Genomic DNA, 26,365 nt, shown 5'->3' on the forward strand with positions numbered 1-26,365 from the left:
TTGATATGACTTCTCTCCGATTGACTTCAGAATCACTACAGCTAGTGCCTAATAAACTGCATGTTTTACACTACATGTTATTTCTATTCAATTTTATAAATGTTATAACTAAAATCATCTAAATGGCTCGTACTGTGTATGACTGATTGCTTAAATTGTTATAACATCAGTTTTCACACACACACACACACACGTTTTAAATCATATGACAATGTCAGAAAACGTCAACGAAATTATTAATCGAAGTCGTTCAGCGTCTATGAGCAAGGCCAATAATGATAATAACGGAATATATTGATGATTGAACTCTTTTAATTATTTTTCTATGACATTTTTGTTTTACTCTAAAATCGGAAAGAATTCATTTCTGTAACCAGTATGCATTTGGGAAAGCTTATCTTATGACATATGGAAATAAGTAGCATTTAATAAATAGCTTGAAACTTGAATAGAGATATCTGTGACTGATTATAATATTGCATGATGAAGCAGCTCATGTGTTCACTTGTAAGTTTGGAAATTGAATTTGTACTAAAGATATGATTCAAAAACATAAAAATTTATGTATTATTTAACAGCAAAATGTAACTGTATTTTAAAAGATATACAGTTCATGCCAATAAGTTCGTGTAATGCACGTGTATTTTACATACATATAATCTACACTTACCTCTTCTTGCTAAATAATGGCCAGCATGTACAGGAATCAATGGCGCATCCTCTATAGTACTTCGATGACTAACTATGTTCTCAAGGCAAACTTTAAAACTTGGTCTAGCATCAGCAGCACTCCAACAATGCAACATTAACTGATGCAAAGCAGGTGGACAGTTCAAAGGTTTAGGCAATCTACCACCTGCACGCACATGATGCAACACTTCAAGGTTTGTTCTGGCAGGATACGGTTGTTGCCCTAAGGATGTAATCTCCCACATTAAGACACCAAATGCCCATACATCACTTTGAGATGTGAATACTCCATCCACCAAAGATTCAGGAGCCATCCAACGAACAGGTAACAACCCCTCTCCTTCCTAGAAAACCATTCAATGTAAGTTAAAACAGTCACAATAGGACTCTAATTAGATATTTCAAAGGAACATATTGAACCTGTACATGCGGATTGTAATGAAATTTAAATGAGAGGCAGCTTTTTTTAAGAGACGTGTTTCATTGATAGTCGCCCATGTCAAAGGGATAAAAAGAAATCTCAAAGTTGTGATTTAAAATTATATCTTGTTAATACGTTGATAACTAGAGGGTTGAATAACATTTTTTTAAACAGTGTAAGCAATGGTCAAAGTTGTAGCTATGATGCTTCTTCTGATTATTAAGGACACATATTAAAAAAGTAAGAAATAAGAAAAACTAAACTCCCAAAACTGGTATCCTTTACCAGAAAGCTCAAACTTTTATATATACAATATTACACAAGAAAATGATTTTGTGTTTTAATTTTACATGTGACTAGAAACTTGATTCGTATTAATTCAATAACAAGAAAACGGAGATTGTTTCTATACCCTCTAGTAAAACAATATAAACCCACAACTTTGTGGGCTTTTGTCACCCATTCAATGTTATATAAATTTCGTTATAATTTGCGCGTTCAAGTTCGGTTGTAGTTTTATAGAAAGCTTCGTAATTGTTTATAAATATAAACATACTTTTCTATAGTAATCGTTCTTATAAATATCTCTTGCAAGTCCGAAATCACCAATTTTGACTACTCGGTTTTCCCTATCCCTGGCAGAGACCAAACAGTTCCTGCATGCAAGATCTCTATGTACAAAATGAAGTTCCTCGAGATAACGGCATCCTCTTGCAACGTCCTCGCACATGGCTAACAAATCTTGCAGACGCAAAGCGTGTGGATCCGTGGTTTGTAACGATCGACTTGCTCTTAAATAACTTAATAAATCCCCGGCTTCCATTAGCTCCAATACTAATAGCGGTGGATCTGTGTCCAAACATACTCCAAGGAGTCGGAGTACGTGTTTGTGACGAAAATGGCTCATCAGTCTCGCTTCTTGAAGAAATTCGGTTTTCTCCTGCGCCGATGCTCCCTTTCGGAGTGTTTTGATCGCGACCGGAGTGATTCCCGGTCTTTCCAAGTCTTTCGCGTTACCTTGAAACACCTAGGAGATTGTTCATGATATTAACACAACGATAACGATAACGATAACGATAATGGTAGAATTTGATTTAATATTCATTTTACATACCTCACCGAAGGCGCCACTTCCCAAGAATTTAGCCAATGTAATTTGTTCCCTTCTAATTTTAGGAAGGGTAGAGTCATCGGGATCGTTTTGCAATGTGGAGGCGTAAAGAGCATTGGATTGAACGAAGTTTCCGCGAGGTATTTCTCGAAGGGTGGCCAGCTCCACGTCGCTCACTAAAGGTGGTAAAACTGCTTTCTTGTCTTCCTTGCGTTGCCGATACACTGCTGAATTACAAAATTTGTTTTCTACATTTCTAACTTTAACAAAGTTTCAAAACTAACTTTTCAAAGTTGCCCAAAATGTATTACAGTGAATTCTTTATATATGTTGCCGAGGCATGGCCGATAAATGTCACGGAACTATCCTGACTACCGCGGGTTATACCCCGTGAGGGGTCAAGAAGCTCGAGAGACCTCAGTCGCCGAGGAGTGTAACATATTACAGGTCGGGTTTATCGGTGTGAGACCAGGAGACTACTCCTGAACGATAAACGACATTAAGATCCGCGTTGCTGACATATATCGAGAATTCACTGTAATTTCTTAATCGTATACTTACGGCAAAGGAAATAACAGAAGCAAATTAGCATGATAGTAATAACGGGAACGCTGAGACCCAATACCAATCCCAGATGTTGTTGCGCGGCCAGTATACCACCGGTAGTTTCTGTTAAATCAATGATCGGGCTGGATCTACTCCACGCACCGTATCCGTACTCGTTTCTGGCCTGAATTCGAAATCGATATTTATCATCCATATCGCCCGTGATTATCCAGTAATTGTCCGTTCCATTATAATATAGCTTCCAGCTGGCGTTTTCGTTCGAATCGATTTGTTCGTTGATTTCGTTTACTTTCATGCCCTCGACACGGTACAGAGTGATTTGGGAACCATGAGCTTGTGCGGGCTCCCAGTTCAATTGGTAGACGGAATTACGAAGTTTCGTCATCGTGGGCATACCAGGAGCACTTGGTACATCACCTGTTTAGCAAAAAATGTAAAAATCATACTAATGTAAATGGCAATAATTACACTGTTCAATAAATTTTAAGACATTTCAGACGTTTATCTTCCAATAAACGTTTCGTGTAAAATATCTGCTGATCGGTAAACCTTTTTCGTTGGATTTGTAGTTTTCGAAAAAAATGTAAATTTTCAATTTGAAATATGTTTTGTATTCAGAATGTTAATAACAGCTACTTTCCAGATAAAATTATTCTACGCATTCTCTCGAGTAAACTCACATAGTTTAATATTATATTATGAATAGATAAATGCATTTAATTAATTTTTCAATGCAGAATTTCATTTTGATCTGCAGTTCATTTCTCTTAGTAACGAAATATCATATATGCAAAAATATTGACTTATGATTGATTTCTTTAGAAAACATTGATTTCTTTATACTCCTCTTGAAATACTCCGTACGTAAATAAAGTAAATAGCATCATATTCATAAACTGTTTACATTTTTTCAGAATACCCTCTTGTTTTTATACTGTACACATTGAAGGATATTTAGTTAGTACTGAAAAGCAAGGATCGATAAAGTTATGGAACTTTTTGTTTAAATATTAGATATTTTTGGAAAATATCTTCATTTTATAAGTTCCGATGGGAACAGATAAAGAAAAATTCTGAAATGTAAACGTTTCAGTTTCAATACAACTTTTATAGAAATAGAAAAATACAAATTTTCTATTACAGGGACAGATATCTTGTTCATCGATATTAAAACAATCATCGATCATCGTAACAAATACTTCTTTTAATAATTGCTTTAAAATAACTTGTTTTCACAGGTTTCTTTTATAGTGTCATTTTTTGTTAAAAAAAATTCATTATAGAGATTTTGTTCCAATTTTGATATGTCGTAGTCTTTAGCGACATATGAACGTATCTCAAAGGTTTTTTCGAAATCTTAAAAACTGATGATTTGTCACACGTATAAAATAAAGTGTCAACCGTTTTTCATTAAATTATAACAGTTGAACTAACAAACTGATGAAATTGAGTTTTTAGGTGCTTCTAGTAAGTACATAATCTAATAAAAAGATTTTCAGTTGAAAACAGATTTTTTTTCACCATTTATTTTGCAATTTACAGATTCTAGATTATCTGTCCCATAAGAACATTTTTTTATGAAGTTGCTAAGGGTAATGTTTCTCTCCATAAAAGCCCCACAAGAACAGATATCTCCTCAAATGAAACGTACAAGTTTGAAATAGAATTTCAAATAAAAAATAACTATATATTTCGATCCCGGCTATTCTACAAGCTAGTTCTACAATACTTTACGGTCGTCTGTCGAAGTGTTAAACAACGATAAAGTAAAAATACTCGGAGACGGTAGTTATACTGAACGGTAAGGGAGATGACCGCTGCGCCAGCGTTGAGTATCATTGTTGAGAACACTATGTTCGCCCTGTATTAAAAGCACAGCATCATTTATAATTTCTGCTGATAACTTTTGTAAGACAAAGATTCACGTTATTACACAGACTAATTAGATTTCTTCCTACACAGTGTTTACTCGATATATGTCCAAAACACGGGTCTAGCCGAGGACATATATCGGACAGGAGATACTATTCCTTGAAGCTCTCCTCCTCGGCGACCGAGGTTACTTCTTGGCTCCTCACGGGGTATACCTTGCGGCAGTGGGGATAGATCTGGGACTTTTATCGGCTAGGCATTTGGGACATATATAGAGTAAACACTGTATTCGTCATTTTTATAATAAATTTAAAACTATTTAGAAAAATTGGCGTTTTATGTGTCGCCTTCGCTTTAATCACTGTTCAAATACGTTTCTGTATTTATATCATGTTGCTCAGAAGAGTTCGTAGAACAATGTCACGTAAAATATAACTGCACAATTATTCCTATCAAACCATGAAACATGTTTAAAGTTGGAAATTTATATTTTTTCAAGAAATGGATCTACTTTTTTACATTACAGATAAGCTAAGAAAAGAATTTTCAGATTCGTTCCAGAAATACTGTAGAAAGTTGGAAGTCTAAGTAAGTGTTGAATAGTGTTATAAAAAAGAAATGAAAATCATTGTACCTGATGTTTTAAACGTGAATCTTCCATCCGTTGGCCAGACGAAGTCCTTTTTGCAACTTGGATACCTCAGAAGTAAGCGGAACTTGTAGGAAGTACGAGGTTGCAACTTGTCAATGAAATATGTCACATTGTCTTTCTCCGCTTTAGAATTGTTCGCAATCTGCCAGTTCTCTACGGCGACGTCTTTGTATTCTATAGTATATTTGATTGTCAAGTTGACGGTAGGTGACCACGACACGTTCATACTGTTCACGCTGGCGCTGATCAACGTCAAGTTATTAGGTTCCGGGAACATTTTGACTTCTTTGTCTGGACTCTGACTATAAACGTCGGGACTTAAACCCAAGTGGACGGGATACGCGCGGACGAACACCAAATATTCCTGTCCTGGCAACCATGGTTCCAACATGGCGAAGAACCTACCGTCCGCTGTACTTTCGGGATTTTTGATCAATTGCTCTCCCTTTTGCCGTGCACCGTTTATCAGTCGGACTAACCGCCAGTGTACCTCGTATCGAACTGCCTCGGCGTTTAATATTTTTGGTGGCATCCAATAAACAATGGCCAAGGTCGGCGTCAGAGCTTGAACCGTTACATTCTCAGGAGCTGAGGGAGTGCCGGCACCGGTTCTTAAAACTATACCGGTGCCGAACTCCAAGCCCGTCGATTCTAAATCAGCATAGTAGTTGGTTAATGCCAAAGTCAATCTGTATTTCGTGAAAGGCTTCAGATTCTTTATCGTGTACTCTTTCTCGTACGTTTGCAGCTTCGCTCGGTCCTCGCTGTCCTCGCATTTTGTAGGGTCGTTTTCCCGACATTGAGACACGTGTATCGTGTACAAAGTTGTTGGTAGATTGTATTTTTCGCAACCAATATGAGGAACTGGCTGAGGAAGTCTCACAGTAATGGTCGTCCCGGTTTTATTGATCTCTTTCACGTTGTAGGACGCCTGACGGGGTATTAGACAGTTCGTGGTTGGGTACGGTTGCAGAGATTTCCCTAACGCCTTGATACTCCTTACGGCTGGCAGGTAATTCTGTAAAATGTTCCGGTCATCAGGATATTCCTTGTTCATACAATAGATTTGACCCTCTTCCAAATTGGACCAGTATATGTTCTTTTTATCGACGGTCAGAGATGTTGGTGGCAGTCCCTTGTTGAAGTCAGCGCTCATTACCATGCTGCATGTACAACCGTTAATATCGGCGATATTTAAGTGTCCTTCTAGAGAGATCCAATACATGACTGGTTTTTCGAATGTGGTGCTATCGATTGTCATCACAGGAATGACTGACGGTCTGTATGGGCAGGAGCAGTCTTCCATGTGATTGAAGAAGGGTTGATCCGCTTTCCCGTTTAAGTCTGACTGCATTATCACGCCTCTGTCGTTTTTCGTCAGCTCGATCCAGTACAAGGACCTATAACGATAAACATACGTAAATCAACAAACATTTTAACCATTGAAATTGGATTTCCGTTTCGCAGAAATTAGTTTGCCCTCTTGGATCGCATACCCTTCGATAATATGTTAAAGTGCAATAGTTAAGTATAATTACCCAGTGGATGGTAGAATGTCGAGATTCAGGATACGTCTGTTGGACACATAAATGATGTCGAACTTAAGAATCCCTGCTTGCCACATGGTTAAGTCCAACTTGACAATTTGATCTCCGTTTTCGCTGTAGCCTGACTCTGACCAGTACAAGTTCCTCGCTACCCAATCAATGGTCAAGCTGAGCACGCTGTTGTTCAACGTTAAGATCTTGGTAGCATTTGCACCGTTCAGATCGGCCATCATCAGCTCTGGCATGTCGTTTATCCAATAGATCTTGCTATCTGCTGCCAAATATGCTAGCTCGACCGCGACATTTTGCGTGAGGGTGTCATTTTTTTCTTGATCCAAATCGGAGATTCTGACCGCGTCCATGGTAGCAACTAGCAACTGCGGCACTGGATTTTCGTATACCGTCGACACATTGATCACATTGGAGTACGGTCCTGGTCCGATTTTTGTGTGGGCTCGGACTTGGAAATAGTACGTTGTGTTCGGTAGTAGATCGTGTATCGTGTGCTCCAGTTTACCTACAATAAGCGACTGGTCGCAGAGTTGGACCTCTTGACGATTCCAACATTGGACGGTGTACCCGACGATCAAGCCGTTCGCGAACTGTGGTTCGTTCCATCTGTAATTGTAAGGGCAAATTGAGCAGTCTACCACCTACAGTGAGAATTGATTCTAAATACAGAAGTAGGCAAGTAAATTCTCACCTGAATATTGCAAATATATCGACGCTTCTACTAAGAGGCTCTTTATGAAATTCTATGAACACTCTCGGATTCGTTGGTTCGCTTGGCACGCTTTGTGGCGATCGCAACGTCCTCCTCGTATGGTGTGCTGTCTCCCAGTACGTGAACGCTTTTACAGTCACCTCCAGTATAGAATAAGGCAGAATTTGCTCAGAATTATTATAAGACATCGAGGTCTCCGTAGTGATCTCCGGATTCGAATTCGTGTTGATGTAATCTGCGAACTTCACTTCGTAAAATACAGTTCCGTAGTTAATATTGTCCACGGGGTCCCAAGATATATTGAAGTTCCTCCAGGTTCCTTCCACTCTAATACTGTTATAGCTAACCGCTTTTGGTAGAACCACCACTGTCTCCGATACAAGATTATTCGGATAACGATGAAGCGCCGAATCCATGACTGCTACCATATGGAGTCCTGATAAGGTGATGCCGTTTATTACGGCGGTATTTTGACCAGACAAATCGCCTATCACGGCGTTTCGATCATCCTGCAGCCATAGCAGATGCTCCGAGAAATAACACAGTGGTCCTTGCATATTCGGATGTTGTAGAGCTGAGATCTGTAGGCACAAATGTTAAAAAAATCAGTATTAAAACCGAATCTGTATGACATGACCGACGCAGACTTCCTCGACAATTTTTACATCGATGCTTATTTCATCGACATATGTTTTTACCGCTAACCCATACTCATCGACATTCTATTTTCATAGACATACTTTTCGGTAATTATTTAGAAGTTGGTACTCCTCGCCGATTTTGATAAGCTTGAAAGAAGGGAAGAATTCGCTGTAGCGGGTGTTTGTAGTTTTCTGCGAATATCTAAAAAACTAAGGCCGACCAACATGTTTTCTTTCGATATAAGACGATGGCTCGGGGCGGATTTCGACGTAATGATGAGAGTACCTATTCGGCTTAACTTGTTCTGACTGGACCGAGATATTTTTCGTTGGAAAAGGATAGATTTATCTTCTCGTTCTGGCCGTGATGGGTGCTGAAGAGACATCGTCAAAAGAAGAAGGGGGGATAGAGATTTTCTTGTTGCGAAAAAAACATCGTCTTGTATCGAAATAGAACTGAATTGGGAAAAGTAATTCAGAATGTTGACCTTGACGACATATTTGAAGGTCAAGGACCAACTTTACCTACGTTTCTTACCGACAGATTATTATATATTACTTCGTCAAATAATTTCGTATCATGCATCGTCAACGTATATCTTAGGTGATGAATAGACTGCGGATGTTTGTGCAATTTGCAATTTTTTTAGAGGAATTTTAAGAAAGTGGAGTCAAGTAAAATTTTATTTTTAGTAGTAGCAGCCTTTGAAACTTTGAAATAAATAAAAATTGTACCGAATCCTGTCGAATGTTATATTTTAGCACTTTTGAAAATTGTTAGAATAGTTCTGCAATTAGCTAGAATGGTCTGGGTACGTCGGCGAGAATAGAATCTAGTTCATTACACAAGTAAATGTCATCAGAATTATGTCATATTTGGTGTAATTTTCATTAGAAAAATGCCACGAATATGTTGGTGAAAGTCCCATAAAACAATAGTGAAAAATAAAGAAATTTTGTTATTGGATTAGTAGTGGTCTCCTGGTTCCACATCGATATATCCGACCCGTGTTATGTTTACACTCCTCGGCGACCGAGGCCGAGTTCGGCACTGCATCAAAGAATAGTAGGATCTCGTGGACAGTATTTGTCTCTGTGACTTTGACATATAAAATATGGGACGAATATGTTTGCACTTTAGGCAGCGAGCATCACTGTACTTTTCTAAGTTCGGCGCGGATCAAAGAATGCAGTGACTCCTGGAGGATAAGCGACATCAAGACCCGTGTTGCTGACATATATCGAGAATTCACTGTATATCGATGAAATAGCGTCGATGTAAACGTTGTCGAAGAAGGCTATGTCGGTCATGTCACGCGGACCCAAAATCAAGTTTACATTTAAATATGGATTTGAATTATTTGAAGGAAAGTGTGAATGTTGATAAGAACCTTCTCTGGCACTATTTTATGGCTCATGGGAATCCTCTCCGATGTAGGCGCCCGGTATACGATCGATCCGCTCTCGTAACTCCGAACGATCCAATAAACGTATCTGTTCTCGGTATCCAGCGTTAAACCCATTACTTGTTTACCATTAAATATCTCATCGGAATGGTAGTACCGTCTGTCCTGACCGTTTAGACGTGCAACTTCTACGGCATGCCCCGTGGACCAGTACAAATACGCCTCCAATGAGTCGATCATTAGTTCCTTAACGATAGCTAGAATCGACATCGGTTCTTGGTGCGATCCGTTTAAGTTTGCTCTTGTTATCTAGAAAAGTGATCAAAAACAACAAATCATAAGTAAAACGATCAATTGAACAGATCTTTGATCGAACGATGGAAGTGATCATTTTATTTACAATTTGTTGTTTAGGATTAGCCCAATACAATTTCTTCGATATCCAATCAACGGCGACACTTCCAACCGAGTGAATGCTCATCTTTGTTTTCTGATGATTGGTGATGTTGTATCGGTACAGCGCGGAGTTATTCCCCACGATGTAGAGAACGTCCTTGTACCAACTGACGTCAACGATGTGGTAGTCGGTTTCCGCTTCTTTCAGACTCGCCTTGTAGATCAGGGTGTCGATGTTTTCGCCAGTTACGTCGCTTCTTAATAAACCCTCGTTCGCGGACCAGAGAATGGACGCGTGCGAACCATCCCTATATATGATAAGTTCAAAGTTGAAAATACTCGTCGGGAGTAAGCTACGTATCACTGTATCGTGAGATTATAATGCAAATGTACCTTAATGTTCGGCCTCTGAACTCGGTGGACCACGGTCCTCTACCGGCGCTCGTGTAAGCAGCCGCTTTGATCGAATATTCCGATTTCTCTCGGAGATGGTGCACGGTATGAGACGAGCCGGCGATGTCCTTTTGATGAATCGTTTCCCCGGTAGACTCATCTTTAATCTCGAGTTCGTACGACCAATTCTGCCAGGCGCCCTTACCTTGGCCACCCAACAGATGGGGCGCTTGCCAAGAAACTTTCGCTCTTTCCACCCCCAAAACTGCCTGCACTCCCGTAGGAGGGTTCACTGGGACAGGAACAGGTTGGCTCGCGTCCATTAATACATTGACACTGACGAATGAACCGTTCGACCTGAAATCAACATAGCTATTGACCCATCCAAGCCAACCACTACGCGTCGAAGATACACAGGACGTCTCAATGAGGATAGTCACCTATCAGGATAAGCATTATGAAAGTATCTGTTCTGTCCTGAGTGATACCCTTCTATCAACACTTGTTCTCCGTTTGTCCAATAAAACAAGCCATTTGCCATGGCTAGGGAAACAACATTCTTAAACTTCGGCTGTTGCGTGTTCTTGCGTAGGTTTATAACTTCTCGGCCATCCAACGAAACTGATAGAATTGTGTTCTGAATATGGTGAGGAACTAGCAAGCGAAAATTCGTGTGGTCGACAGTGAACGCGCCTAAGTTCGTATCGTCTACGATCAAATACGGTTGAACCTGTAGTCGATAAAGGAGATGTAAGTGTTGCAGTTGGTTGATTGTCAACCGTTCAACCACAGTTTAGATAGGTGCGTGATATTCGTAACGTCTTTTAACTTCGGTAATTATACAGAAACGGACACACCTCATCGATTTTGATGACCTTCAATTATGTTGTCAGGGTCATCATTCTGAACAACTTTTCCCTATACATGTTACCGAACACGTGTTTCAGAGCGAAGCCCCACCTCCTACATCTTCACCCTAACAAACCTAACTCAGACCTAATTAAAATTCGTTTAAAATGGCCGAGTTGGCTGTTGGTGGACTTAACAGTTTCTTTTTTTTTTAATACAGTGTTTACTCGATATATGTCCAAAGCACAGGTCTAGCCAGGCACATGTATCGGCCAGAAGATACTATTCTTTGATCTACGCCGAACGTAGAAAAGGACAGCGAAGTTCTAGAGGGTTCATGACCCCTCACGGGGTATACCCCGCGGCAGTGGGGATAGTTCTGGGACTTTTATCGCTAAGCATTTCGGACATATATAGAGTAAACACTGTAACTCGGATACCAAGAGCGAGAAGCGGTAACATGTACAGGAAAGAGTTATTCAGAATCACACCCCAGGTAACACACACACACACACACACCTTGGTGAGGTGTACCCTTCTCTGTATAATTACCCTAACTTCTAACAATGCAAACATACCTCGTGCTTCACTCCATTGCTTATGTCAGCCAGATCCAGTCTGTACAAACCGCCTCTGGTAACCCAAAATAAGTATCCGTTGTAAGGATCGACTTCAATGTGTGTGGGCCTTGTCAAGAAGCCTGCCACTGCGACCGTCAATCCTCTTCCATCTAAATTGCATCTGGCTATTTGCCAGACTGTTGTCGCGTGTTTCACTTCGCCCAGAATGTACAGGTGAAGATTCAACCAATCCACGGATAGGCTCAAGGGCTTAAAGTTCGCCTGACTGGGGCTGAGTATCACCGTCGGTTTCGTGCGTTTCACAATAGACGTTCTGTACACGTATCCCAGCGAGTCGGAGACAAACAGCTGTGCGGAAGCCACGTGAATTGCGACTCCACGAATCGTACTTGTGTTTTCGTAAATAACACTAGGATCGTCCAACATGTCGGCGTCTTGTTTCATAACTACATGTTGCCCTCCGAGAATCAGTATGGGTTGCTGCGTGTCTTTCACTGATTGATCATGACAATTCGTCAATTCACAATGACTTTCAAGAGTTTGTTTACTTTGAAACTAACAAAGGAACATTCCCAGGTAGCAAGACTCCGGTTTACAGGAAATACGCGAAAAATTCAATTGTAATAATCTCTTTTATATAGCAAAATTAAAAATTACAATTTGTCCATATTTTGTGGTAGCAACTGAACAGATTAACATTTAATAGGAAAAATTAAAAGAAAGTCTCATCTAAGTAAATAATGTATTATTTAAAGAAAGATAAAAGAAATGTGTGAACTACTTCCTGTTTTCTTTTTATGAAGTTTGATCAATGTCAATTTTACATGTTCCCTTGTAAGTGTGCAAAAGTACAAATAGGATAAGAAATTTCGAAACGTACCAGCCAGTTCCGGAGTAGTTGTGATGTAGATGATTGCAGGAGGACCTTCGCCAACTCCATTCCTCATAGTGACACTTATAGAATAATTCTTGTTCGGCTCGAGATTTTGGAACATGTAATGATCCGTATTCTCCGATGCTGGTATGTCCTATCGAATCGATTGTAAATCAGGTTAGAGAGAATGTTCATTAATCGATCCCTTTCAATTCCTTGCTAGGATATCAGTTTGCGAGAAGGAAAAAAAAACGCCATGCCAGAAACATATGTTGTAGAAGATCTGGTTCTTGCAAGTGAAAAGTTAGTAACGGCATCATGGCATTATAGATTGGAAAGTGGATAGAAATTAGCGACAATCGAGTACAAATTACGCAAGCAACGAAGCTGTTAGTGTTAGTGGGAAATTGATTATCAAGCATTTTGTATAAAAAGTTAACTCATTCGCATCAGCATATACATACACATTTCGGGATGCATCATGTTCATTGACTAATGATAGCACGTATGCGGATGTTTATGCATTTATGTTAAATATAAATGAAAAGAATTCAGTAAAACATAAAACACAATTAAGGGATTACAGCACTATCGGATAGCTAAACTTTTGCTACGGTTTGATGAACACGTTAATATTTTATATAGTTAATCGTGGACACATTTACGAGTAATTGAAATAAAAACAATTGTCAGAATGTTAAAAATTGTTGAAGTTATAGGGCGACGAAGATGACTACCGATCGCGCGACTACAGTCGGTGTACATTGCAGACCTGGGAAAATTTTATTTGAAATGAAAATAACAAATAACTAGGGTAAGGGACCTAATTACTGTACAATTATAATATTAAAAAAGAGATATTAAATTTTTTTCATTAAAATCAGTTAATATATATGTCATATACAATATCTTTTTTAATATTCACTATGCTTTAAAAATAAGTATAATGAATGTAGGCACGGTAACTGACACCCCCACAGTGTATATCGTTATTTGAAAATAAAAATAATTTCATTGGAAATATTAGCAATTTCAAATAATATATTATTTAGGTATTTTTTTATTTCAAGTTTGGCAAAAGAAGTAATATTCAACAAAAAGTATCAGTATAAAGTGGACTCAAATCTGATGATCAGGTCAGCTAATATAGTTTTGAAGAAAAATTTTAACAAATTATTCCTATGACTTCCGTGATTATGCGAATATTTACGTGTCATTTAAAAAAATGTTCACAAAGAGTGAGGCTTTCAAAATCAACAATGAAAAATCGATCTTTTAATGTTCTAATACTGCTGTACTCCCTAATGTTATTATTATTATATTGTAGATGTTATAGAACTTCCATTTTTTGAAAATAAATTGCCGAATATCGACATGAGTTATAGAATTACTCTCTTTATAAAACATTTAGATATGCATATTTCCCTATGTTGCATGCAGTGAAATATGTTGTATGTGCATTAACATCCGCAGTCCATTACTTCAACGTCTGCACAGTGTATTGAAATCTCGAAGACTATTGTTTAACTGTAGTCTTTGTGCAATGAGGAACAGGTAAACTAAGAAAATAGTATTTTGTACAAAAGTTCGTAGTCCAATAATGAATAACCGAAAGAAGTATTCATTTTTCCTCATGCTTGAACTTTTGATTTATCAAATCGTCCCTTTTTAGGAAGGAGAGCAATCTTGCAGAACCAGTTGATGTTTTACAGCGCTACTTGCTACGAAAGTTAAAGAAGAATAGGAAAAGACGAACGTCTGTATGTCGACGAACGTGTTGCGAGACATTGCGAGTGACGAGTAGCTTACGATTAGAGAGAACAGAATCGAGAAATTGAAACACTACGACTTAAGAATTATGCAACTCAGAACACAACGATAGTAGTATATATATATATATTATGTCACTTGTATATATTCAAGTTCTGGCGTGGCGTGTACCTTAAGCTGGGAGTGGTCAGCCCCTTGCAAACGTAGGACATAAGACAAAAGTGGCCCATTTGGAAAAGGGCCTGGTTCCCAAGACACAGAGACGCGGCAGCTGTCTACCACCGCCGCTCTTACAATTACCGGTGCTGAAGTAGGCAAACCGGCTGCTAGCGTTCGTATCACAACGCTCGCAGCGGAGACTATCGGCTCGGGATTGTGCTGCGATGACTTCAACAGCAATGCTACGCGAAACTGCAAAATAACAACAAAAAGTTCTCAAACACGTTCCTCGCCAAATGCTTTCATACTTCTGTATAACAATTTCACTGACTCCGATTACAGTCATCATTCGATATATGTCCCAAATATCTAGCCGATAAAAGTCCCAGAACTATCCCCAATGCCGCGGGGTATACCCCGTGAGGGAGTAGCCACGGTCGCCGAGGAGTGTGAATATAATACAGGTCGGGTATATCGGTGTGAGACCAGGAGAGTATATGCCAGCCGATAATTGTCCTTGACCAGACCCATGTTTTCGACATACAGTGGCTCACGAAAGTATTCGAACGCTTACGTTTACAAATTTTAATGAATAAAATAAGATGTACTAAACTAATCTGTATAGAACAATTTGGTATCTGTAGTAAGGGGGAAGCGTCAAGATTATGCCAGTAAAATTTGAAAAGGATTCAACAGCGTAGGCAGAAGTTATGATATATTTATTAGAAACGCGCGTAATAAGTGACTCACAAAAGTATTCGAACGCTGTAACGCTGTTAATATGTTTTCATCTTTCTTAGAAAGGAATGTACACATTACTACTAAATGAAAACATTGGTACGTTCAGTTGATGTTAAGGAATCGTTTCCGTAACAGCAACGTAGAACTGTGCACAGTAGTAGTTAAAATGAAGACTAAAAAGTCAGAAACACAAAAGTGTGAAAGAGAAATGATACTTCGACTGCATAAGGATGGAAGATCATATAACGAGATTGCAGAAATGATAAACAGAAGTAAGCCTACAATACATTATATTATTAAAAAATCAAAAAATCAAGAAACAATTGCGAACAACGCTCGATCAGGTCAACGAAAGAAATTAACTGAAAGAGAACAGAAAATTATCATTCGCGAAATAGAAAAAGATCCTACTATATCCGCTCCTAAACTCACAAATTTGGTAGCTGATATGTTTCATTAAGAAGTTCATCCCGAATTATGTCGACGAATCTTACGAAATAATGATTTTCATGGCAGTGTACCACGAAAAAAGCCATATATTAATGCGGCAAATCGAAAAAAACTGGCTTTTGCAAAAGCATATCTCAATAAAGATCATTTTTTCTGGGATAAAGTCATCTTTTCGGATGAGTCTAAATTTAACATCTTTGCCTCAGATAGTCAAAATTATGTTTGGAGAAAACTAAATACGGAATTGGAAATTAAAAATTTATACCAAACAGTGAAACACGGAGGTGAATCGGTTATGGTGTGGGGGTGCATGGCAGCAAGTGGCACCGGAAATTTGGTATTCATTGATGGAATACTCGATGAATATAAGTATTTAAATATTTTAAGGAACAACCTTAAAGAAAGTGCCCGTGAATTAGGATTATTGGAAGACTTACACTTCCAACAAGATAACAATCCCAAGCATACTGCAGGAATTGTGAAAGAATGGATCATATATAACCCACCACATATGTTAATTACTCCACCGCAAAGTCCAGACATAAATCCAATTGAAAATTTACAATATCAAATTACTTCAAAGGGGGTATTGAAACAAAAAATCATAGAAGTATGGAATTCCATTGAGTGTACTTTTACAAGATCATTGGTTTATAGTATGGAACATCGATTGAGACACATCGTTACTGCTAAGGGTGGTCCAACAAAATATTAACATTAAATAATGTAATAATATATGTAGCGTTCGAATACTTTTGTGAGTCACTTATTATGCGTGTTTCTAATAAATATATCATAACTTCTGCCTACGTTGTTGAATACTTTTCAAATTTTACTGACATAATCTTGAGACTTCCCCCTTACTGTAGATACCAAATTGTTCTGTACAGTTCATTTTATTCATTAAAATTTGTAAACGTAAGTGTTCGTATACTTTCGTGAGCCACTGTATATCGAGTAGACACTATACAAGTATTCTCTTCGTAACCGTTGCAAAGGTCTCTACCGTGACTGTAAACATTTTATCCCTACCACTGGTGGACTTACTCTTGAAACCATCCAACTTTCGTTTCAACCATTATTTCATATACCAATCTGTTTAATGACCCTGTATAATATATGTAAATAATTTAAAGTTAGGGAAAGTCGTGTTTCTTGAAAAATCTGACTTTTGTTACGTCTAGTGTTTTTTACAAAGAGTAGAAAAATGACAGATACTCGGAGAGAACCATTGATTAACTTACTCTGTATTTCGTGTACGGTTGCAAGTTTTCCACCAGAATCTGATCGTCTTCGCCCCATGATTGATTCCTACAATATTGCCAGGTCTCGGCCAACTCTTCGTACCTCCATTGCACCAAGTACGAGATGCCACCGCCGCGTCTTTCGATGTCTATGCCTTTCCACTCGAGGCGCAGAGAAGTCGCAGTCAAGGAGTCCGCAACCAGCGCTGGCGCCGGAGGAATGCCTATTTCCGCTAACAATTTACATCGTCGTGAGTTTCGTTTTCACACAAATCAAACTATCATGTTTTAGGCGAGATGACTTCACATACTTCATCCATTATTTCTTCATTGAGAAAGCCAATGCATAATATCTTTGTCCCAATACAAAACATTTTTACGGCGCACCCTTTTATCCTATTTCCAAAATGAATAACTATTTTTCAAATTTGATAACCATTGATAGAAAATATGTTAAATAAATTACAATTACTTACAAGAGGTGGGGAACAAAAATATTAAACGAATAAAAACGGAAACAAATAATTTTTTAAAAATTGGATTTTAAATAAAATTGAATTTTTTTGTGATGTTATAGTTAGCTGACCTATTTACCTAGTTTACTTGGTAACATATGAAAACAATTATTTAGGAATTACTATTGATCGAAATTGCGAAGAAAAAAAAAGTAAACGTCACGATTTTTACCTTTTTTATCTGTGCCTATGACGAAAACTGCAAACATTCTTTTTATAAATCATCGAAATCGGTTGACGCATAAAAAAGCTGTAGTCATTGGAAGATGTAAAAATCTTAGAATGTTGGATTTACTTAAATCCGTTAACAGTATTGGAGGAGGAGACAAATTTTGATTTGGTTCCATTACCTTGTAATCGATGAAGAAAAATTGTATTTCGCATAAAGATCAACAGTCTAATGATTACAGATCTAAAATTCTTCGAGTCCTCCGAACGTCCGAAATCTCGCATAACAGCGGTCAAAAAAGTTGCAATAGCAGTTTGGGTTATGTTTACTTGTATCCAGAAGGTTTGTCATAAAACCGACAAGAGAGGATCGGCGATCACATGGAGGATTTTATTGAATCGTTGATATCGATACGCGTGAACGAATCGTTTCTCGCTGATGAAGACGTTAACTTGACACGCTAGTTAAATGAAGCAAGTAAAGACTCATCAGCAGACGAAAAGTAAAGCCTCGAAGAAAGGGAAAGACGAGTCCAAGAAGAAGAGAACGAGCTCTCGTGTTCACGAGGGTCGTGTGACCATGAATCCGGAGCGTATGCGATCGTTTAAAGCGTACCAGAATATATTGGACGAATTGAAATCCGGGTTCGTCGAGAAATGGAAGGTTAACCAAACCGACAATGTCACCCTCAACGACTTTGAACGATTTCGAACGATCGGTACCGGCGCGTTTGGGCGAGTTCTGCTGGTCAAATATAAACCAACGTCCGTTTACTACGCGATGAAGGTGCTGGACAAATCGAAGGTCGTTAAGATGAAGCAAGTCAATCATACTTACAACGAGAAGAGAATACTGCAGTGCGTTCGATTCCCTTTTGTCGTCTACATGGAATACTGTTTCAAAGATAACTCGTACGTCTATTTGGTGTTGCCGTATATAAACGGTGGCGAGATGTTCACGCACCTGAGACGAATGGGGAAATTCGACGAGTCTTTGGCACGGTTCTACGCGGCGCAGGTGCTACTCGCGTTGGAGTACCTGCATCATTGCAGTCTTGTCTATCGTGACTTGAAGCCGGAGAATATCTTGATTCACAGTTCCGGTTACATTCGTGTGACCGATTTCGGATTCTGCAAGATGATCGATGGAAGGACGTGGACGCTGTGCGGCACGCCCGAATATCTAGCACCGGAAGTGATCCTCTCGAAGGGTTACGGTAAGTCCGTCGATTGGTGGAGCTTCGGCGTTCTCATCTACGAAATGAACGCGGGCTACCCCCCATTCTACTCCAACGAACCGATGAAGATCTACGAGAAAATCATTGCTGGAAAGTACAAGTTCGCGCACCACTTCGGCGAGGAGTTGAGAGACATTTTGAAGAATATACTTCAGGTGGACTTGACCAGACGGTACGGGAATCTGAGGAACGGTACTCTGGACATCAAAGGCCACAGATGGTTCCAGACAACCGACTGGAATATGATCTACCACCAAAAGATCCAGCCAAGCTTCATACCGAAATGCGCCGCGCCTGAAGACTCGAGCAACTTCGACGAATACGCCGAGGAACCCCTGATCGTTGACACCGTCGATCGTTTCGCCAAAGACTTCGCGAACTTTTAACCGAGTCGTTGACAAACTAGAACGCGGTCATTACATCCTCGAGAGCTTCAGGAAACCGGATATGTTGCAAAACGCGCCTGTTACACTGTATAATGCTTAGGAGATAACGTTGTATTACCTTTTAACTGTTGAAAATAACGATTCAACGCGTCGTGACAACCCAGGACACAGTACAGTTCCTTGGGCGGCAGTAACTCTTGCGTTCCGTTCTGTAAACAGTTGGCGTTGTATTAATGGTAGAATTATCAAATAGAATAAACCATTCAGAGCTGGTCGACGGAGTAATTATTTAGTGAATTTTACTAACGCAAACAGCTTGGCAGCTCGTGTCGAGGGCTCGTTGCCACGCTCCGCAGCCTTTTGTGCACTGAAACAAGCAAAAAAAAAAAATCATTTTTATCGACTCATTTCTAGTTGTACAACAATATCGTTTTGAAAATACAGTTTCGGAAATGTCACAGAAAAAGCGTTTTGCTACTCGTTATATTGTCTTTACGTTGAGCAGCAATACAGTAGAGGGGAAACAATAAAAAATTTATTCGTGACTGCTAACATTGTTTTGTAATCTAGAATCTTGGAGAAAATGTAAATGCGACACCATGAGAAATAATAGGTGTATAAATTAATTCGCGACTCTCACGCGGTTGGCCAATTGTAACGGTGTTTTAGATTCGATTTTGTTACTGGATTCGTTAATTACCTGTAGGATAAGGAAATCTATAGAAAATGGTGGAAATTATTTTCAAGAATTAAATGTATGTTGGTTGTTTGTAAATAAACCATACAATGCAGAAAGGGTCCGAGTTAATATGTACGCTTGATACAGGGTGGTCCTATAAATATTAGCACATGAATATCTCTGTTATTTTTGAAAATATGAAGAAACTTTATAAATCTTAGGTTTTCATTATAAAGAGAACTACAATATCAGTATAACAGTTTTTTGTAGGTGACAGAGTTTCCTAGATTTCAGTCACCTTCATTTTTTAAAAATAGAAACGTATATTTTTCTATACATTATTCGATGCAACTCGACATTCTCTATAAAAAGTAGTAACCTCTGTATGTCGAAAAATAATTAATTTTCGAGATATTTCAACTTTAATTTTGTTGAATTCTGTAGATGTTATTTACCATCGTTTCGTGTTTATCTCAACGCGGTCGTGCTTGTAGTTCTAAGTAAATTACATGTATATGTGCACAAAGTATACGTCATCAAAATCGATTAAAGTTACTATTCTAAAATTGTGAGAAACTACAATTTAGATAAAGTCCAAAATTCAAAGATTCCGTACATCTTTCCATGCTTATAGCTTCTTTATGCGTCTACCAATTTTTATGAAATTTTGTGTATATATATACAAAAAGCATATTTTAAATTTTTATAATAGACATCGATAAAAAAGTTAAAAACCGCGACCTTCACCTTTTGCTTAAAAATTCCAAGCAACAGCAATTTAAACAAGTTTTACAAAATTATTAGTTTGTACAGCGTATCGACTGAATTTTGTCCCCGACTGTATTTATTAGATTGTTGTATATGAAATGTCCGATTTTAAAAGAGCAAATGTTATTAAGCGTTTCGATCAAGAAATACTATAACAGTCTACAGGTTTATTATAGATCACTTTGAGCTATAAAGCTGACTCTTAAGATACCATCTTCAATTTTAATTTAAATGTCTAATTTTACATATAAATAAATTTTATTTCTATGTCAATCAATGTTGTTGTTGTCCATTCATTCTATATACGTGGAAAAAAACATATTAACGATTATATGAATTTTGGTCAAAATATGGTGATTATCACTAATCGAACACAAAATATGTCTGGTATATGATAAAAATACCAGAAAAAATATCTTATAAAAATGACAAGACTAAATGTATTTAGTTTTCTCGGAATTTTTATAACAATATGTGCTCAAATGCAGAAATTTGTTTAATAATTTCTAATGGAAGCATATTTGTAATTGCAATAATTATAAAATAAAATATGTGAAACCGGAAATTTGACCGGTATGGTGCGGTTAAGAAGAAACTACAAAATGGCGGTACCTGCGTTTCTCATACCATGTATACCACCGTCACAAAGTTAATACCGTCGTAAATTATTAGGAAAACTCTCTCTTTGTCAAGAATATTCATTGTTGGAGACATTTACTATCAATGAAAACATTAAGTCTTTATACTTCCTCCACACTCTCTCCCATTATTTCACAATGAAACGTATTCACTACTTTCTTGTGATGCACTTTTTAGTGAACAGTGACAATGCATGTTTCCAACAATTAATATTATTGACAACGCGGAGGTTTCCCAATAATTTATAACGACATTATATTCTGAGGCGGTCGCATACACAGGCAACAACTTAATACATATAATATCGTGGTGCAGCGTTCACTTCAAATAATTTTTATTTCTAATTACAGTAGTGTTTCCGTAGTAGTATCGCTAATTTTTATTGGTATATTCTGGTATATTCAAGTGTATTCTGGCATATTCCGATATATTTTAGAATATTCAGGTATACTTTGGTATATTCTAGAGTATTCTGGCATATTATACAATATTCTAGAATATTCAGGTATATTCTGCTATATTCTATAATATTTTTGTATATTCTAGTATAGAATTGACTAGACACTTGCGGCTGTATCCTAATTTTTTTCAAACTTTTCAATTTCTCCCCTACTAAGAAAATATTATATATTATATAATATTTTAATATTTGTTTCATATTTGTTTAAAACAATTGCAAAAGAAAGTGGAGAAGCCCTCATAAGATTCTAGAAAATATCGCAACATCATGAGCAAACTTTTGGCGTTAATAACTAGACTTGGTTAATATACCGACCGGAAATGTTCAAACACTTCGTTGACAATGAAGTACTAAAAAATGCTGTTCGTAAACATTCGATATTTCTGTAGATAAAGTCATTAGAAAATATCTGAATATCCTACTAATTTTTCGAGCCGATGCGTGCCCGTTTAGGATTGGCACTTCATTAGGCCTTAACAACAAGTTGTGCGCAATGGCGGATCGAGTGAATCAATTGCGGCATCAATGACGAGTGGCGATACGAAAGGACGTACGCCGCATCGTTTTGGCATTGAAGTAACTGGAACGTCTGTGAGGCGAAGCTGTGCTCGGAAGACGGACAAGAACATGTGGCACGTGCCTCAAGTAACGCCCACGTTCATAAGACGGCCGCGGTCGGATCGTGCCGAGCATGGATTTGCGAACTGAAGTTTAACGCATTAACTTTCTGCACGAGAGGATGTAGGCATTTGTCAGCGACAACAAGCCAGAACGGCGTACGAAGGAAACGATTCGGTCGGGAACGCGGACACGTGCTCGGCTTTTTGTTTTCGATGGGATCATACTTTTCCCAAATGTACAACACTTTATAGTACATAATGCAATATTTTTTTACGCCTGGTATATCCTCTCTATCCTTGCAAATGAACGCTGCTTCAAATTAATCGCACAACGACAAAAATAGTTTTATTAACTTACTAAAATGCTGTAAATAGACTGCGGATTTTATGCATTTATGAAAAAAATGACTAGATGAAACGCAAATCTGTGAAAACATTTAAGGAATCTAAAAATCATATTGTTTTACTTCCAGCTCATTAAAATTATTGGAAACAAAATAAATGTCTATGTAGTTCCTATGTCTTACAATTAATGCAGACAATTTTTATTTTGCATAAAAGTCCGCAGTCCAGTTATAAGAAAAATGCGATACTTAATAATGTTTTGGTTTTTCTTTCAGTGCAACAATGAACAGAGTCGTGAAATTGCCTATTCTGTTTATATACACGAAACCTAACTTGATCACCTCGAATAGCTTCTACATTATGCGTTGTTAAAAAAAATTATTTTCACAGATGGTACACGGTATTAGGGGGGGGGGCATGATGTGGTGTACATGACTCCTTTATAAGTGGAGGCGTTTAGGAGATTTAAAGGTCAACTTTATTTTTTTTAGATGCAACCGTATACTTTTTTATGCACAAATCGATGCAGTTTTTTATTCTCTACAAAAAAGTAGTAACCGTTGCAGGTCGAAAAATGGTTAGTTTAACAGATATTTTAAGTTAAATATTGTTAAGTAATATTAACCCTTTGCACTACAATTTATTTTTACGGCTGCAGTGATCAAAACTTCTAAGATTGTAAAATTGATATCTATTGTACGCCTATGTATTAACTCAATACAGTGTTTACTCTATAGGTATATGTATAAAAGACAGTCACTTGCATAACGTTCCTCACCGAGTCCTAGTTTAGAGAAGCTGTATCCCGCGGAAAGCATTTTGATAAAGTAGTTCCGGTAGTAACGAGAATGTTCATCTCTGGAAATAAACAAGATATCCGGTAACCGAGCTGCTTACGAACATCTTGAAAGAAAGTCGTGTTCGCTGGTAACGCGAAACGTAAACACACGAAAGTGATTTGGCGTGCTTCAAGACTTCAAGGACTTTGGGATTTCGTTCGTCGTGAGCAGCAAGTAGTCTTTCCTTTTCAAGTATCTCCCTCGGCATTGCATTTGTATTTAGAAATTAATTTCTCTGTGAACCTTTAATCTAACGGACCTGCTGTAGTTTTCAGCGGAGAAGTGGAAGGCCTTGCGGCGGCCATTGTGCTACCGCCGTGCATAGTAAAATCTCTATTTCAACGACGATGTATATGTAGTGAGAGGCAAGAGAGCCATTTACCAATTGCCGGGATGGTCGACACTCCGTTGCATTCGAGAGGCGCCGTATATAAATGATACTACTCTCGACATTTTAGAGTAATAAGCACGGAAATCTTAATTCAAGAGGTTAGTAGCGCACCTGCAGCTGCAATTTTTTATCATCGAGCAAGGTTGAGAGAGAGAGAGAGAGAGAGAGAGAGAGAGAGAGAGAGAGAGAGAGAGAGCAAAATTGCAAATATAATATCTGCTTTACTGATATTTTCGAAACCTTCCATAACTCTTATATCGTCGTTGGAGGTCTTGGACACATTTGTACTTTAAATACAAATTAAACAGAAGATTATAATATCATCATAATTAAATCTTCTTTCAATCCATGTAGATGCCGTGGTGGTGTAGTACAGTGTCTACTCGATAATTGTCCAAAGCATGGGTCTGGACATGGACAATTATCGGCTAGAAGATACATAGTATCTTCACATAACATAAAACATAGTTAAAACATAGTTTTGGTCCACTGCTGAACGTAGAAAAGGACAGCGAAGTTTTAGAGGCCTCTGACAGGGTATACGCCGCGGTAGTGTGGATAGTTCTGGGACAATTATAGAATAGATATTTGGGACATTTTTTGAGTACAGACTGTATTGCTGTTTGATAATGAATAATTTTATAATTTGATTCACAAAAAGTAAGGCAATTGAATGCTTCTGTTATTGGAAAAGCATTGGTCAAAACAAATTAAGGCGAATAATAAGACAATTAGCAAAAATTATTAGTATCTTTAAATTATTGAATTATGTACATAATATACAAATCTTGCAAGGGAAGTAGGGACATACAGTGTATGTAAAGAGTGTTCGTACACTCTTTAAAAAAGAACAATTTTTGAAAAAATGAATGGCTCGAGTTTTTCTAAGATGTTAGAACGATTAGTTTACGAGGTAATGTGTGTGAATAACTTTTTTTTTTAAATTGCTATCAATTACAGTTGTGAAGAAAAAAAAGTGAAGGTCTCGATATTGACCTTTCTTTTTATCTGTGGCTGTAATGAAAATTTAGAACGAGATGATGAAAAAATCTACATATAGAAGAACGTTTAAAGTACGCGATTACTCTTGCCTCGTAATAGCAGACTGATTCTAACACATACACGCGCGCATACGGTGGTATTCGAGGGTATCAGATAGGTCAGCTAAAAGTCTAGAAGGAAAGGGACCTCCGACGCTAGATAAACGTTATTAATAAACATTTGGTGGCAGTCCAGTTTTACGACAGCTCTTTAAAGTACAGATTCTATATTCGCGTGATACCGTGACGAGAATTATTAGCGCGTTTACGCTGTGTCGTACGAAGACACCGGACGAATCGAATACGGAACGAATTGTGACTATTCACCTCGATGGAAATGTAATCAAAGCGTGTTCGTTCTAAAAATATCCTTAACCATTATCGACCGAAAAGACAAAAAGACGTGAAAATTTGCGTGGATTATCGTCGAACGAGCAGTTACACGCGGCAGTTGAAACAGCTCTAACGCGTGTACGATAATTTTTAATGTCTCAATTAATTATTTTCCTTCTGACATTTTATTAATTCGCCCATATCAAGCTGAATCCACGTTTTCAATTAGTTCCTTGACACTCTTTTTTTCTCCCGGAGACTTCGACTCCCTCGTAAAACGGTCGTGCAGCAATTGTTCGTACTTGACTCGACTCCGTTAAATGGTTGTTCCTTTAATTTATTTTTTTTTTTTTCTACTTTAACGATCGAACTTTCTAATAGAGGTTGACAAAAGGATCGGGTGGTGGAAAATGGCCGAAGCAAAACGGCTCGACGCTGCGCTCGCTAATTTCTCACTTCCTCATTAAAACCTCAACACACATTACGTCCCAGGCAGGCCCTCGCTCAACTCAGCGCTCCCCGTAGATCGTAGATCTTCATCCTACCACGGGATGATGATCTATCCGTTCTCTCCTCGTTTCGCTTTAACCCCGTTCACTGATTACGGTACTCGGAGGGACAAGCATAAGACATGAATGATGGCGCATCTCTAAGGGACAACCGTGGCCCTAGACTGGTCCTCATTAATTTCCTCGCTTGGAAGGGCGCCTTCAAGCACCCAGCATAATAAATTCTGTTTGCTGGTAGAACGCAGGCGTAGGGCGCAGAATCTTGAACGTCTCGGTCGCGCGCAGGCAGACAACTGGTAGCCAATGTCAAGTAGTAGCATTTGTCGTAGATAAGCTCGGTGTCGGTG

General features: G+C 38.2%; 2 protein-coding genes and 1 long non-coding RNA gene across 5 annotated transcripts in view; 2 read left to right on the forward strand and 1 right to left on the reverse strand.

Annotated features, from left to right (window-relative positions):
- Window positions 1-26,365, forward strand: part of LOC143355040 (uncharacterized) — a 387,508-nt gene that overhangs the window by 150,697 nt on the left and 210,446 nt on the right. The window lies entirely within an intron of this gene.
- Window positions 1-26,365, reverse strand: part of Sev (receptor protein-tyrosine kinase sevenless) — a 56,172-nt gene that overhangs the window by 2,061 nt on the left and 27,746 nt on the right. The window contains exons 3-19 of one of the 3 annotated variants that reach the window (XM_076789467.1): window positions 19,703-19,762; window positions 19,514-19,604; window positions 17,089-17,321; window positions 14,795-14,905; window positions 12,731-12,878; window positions 11,848-12,344; window positions 10,861-11,150; window positions 10,421-10,777; window positions 10,032-10,335; window positions 9,617-9,940; window positions 7,564-8,165; window positions 6,852-7,478; window positions 5,296-6,713; window positions 2,784-3,206; window positions 2,226-2,449; window positions 1,668-2,138; window positions 671-1,034 (exon numbers count right to left, since the gene is read on the reverse strand). In XM_076789467.1, the coding sequence (XP_076645582.1) occupies window positions 671-1,034; window positions 1,668-2,138; window positions 2,226-2,449; window positions 2,784-3,206; window positions 5,296-6,713; window positions 6,852-7,478; window positions 7,564-8,165; window positions 9,617-9,940; window positions 10,032-10,335; window positions 10,421-10,777; window positions 10,861-11,150; window positions 11,848-12,344; window positions 12,731-12,878; window positions 14,795-14,905; window positions 17,089-17,321; window positions 19,514-19,604; window positions 19,703-19,762 (6,544 nt within the window). Of the gene's footprint in view, window positions 1-670; window positions 1,035-1,667; window positions 2,139-2,225; window positions 2,450-2,783; window positions 3,207-5,295; window positions 6,714-6,851; window positions 7,479-7,563; window positions 8,166-9,616; window positions 9,941-10,031; window positions 10,336-10,420; window positions 10,778-10,860; window positions 11,151-11,847; window positions 12,345-12,730; window positions 12,879-14,665; window positions 14,906-17,088; window positions 17,322-19,513; window positions 19,605-19,702; window positions 19,763-26,365 lie in introns of all 3 variants that reach the window. The other 2 variants (XM_076789466.1, XM_076789465.1) reach the window with 2 other exon arrangements.
- LOC143355034 (cAMP-dependent protein kinase catalytic subunit 1) lies at window positions 18,022-19,506 on the forward strand. Its single transcript, XM_076789484.1, has one exon. It carries the CDS (start codon window positions 18,241-18,243, stop codon window positions 19,393-19,395), a length of 1,155 nt encoding a protein of 384 aa, XP_076645599.1. The 5' UTR covers window positions 18,022-18,240; the 3' UTR covers window positions 19,396-19,506.

Source organism: Halictus rubicundus, chromosome 6 (assembly GCF_050948215.1).
Source record: "Halictus rubicundus isolate RS-2024b chromosome 6, iyHalRubi1_principal, whole genome shotgun sequence".
Lineage (NCBI taxonomy): Eukaryota > Metazoa > Arthropoda > Insecta > Hymenoptera > Halictidae > Halictus > Halictus rubicundus.

Bases quoted from the DNA above. Each gene is read 5' to 3' on its own strand.
- LOC143355034 (XM_076789484.1), top strand. From the start codon at position 18,241: ATGAAGCAAGTAAAGACTCATCAGCAGACGAAAAGTAAAGCCTCGAAG.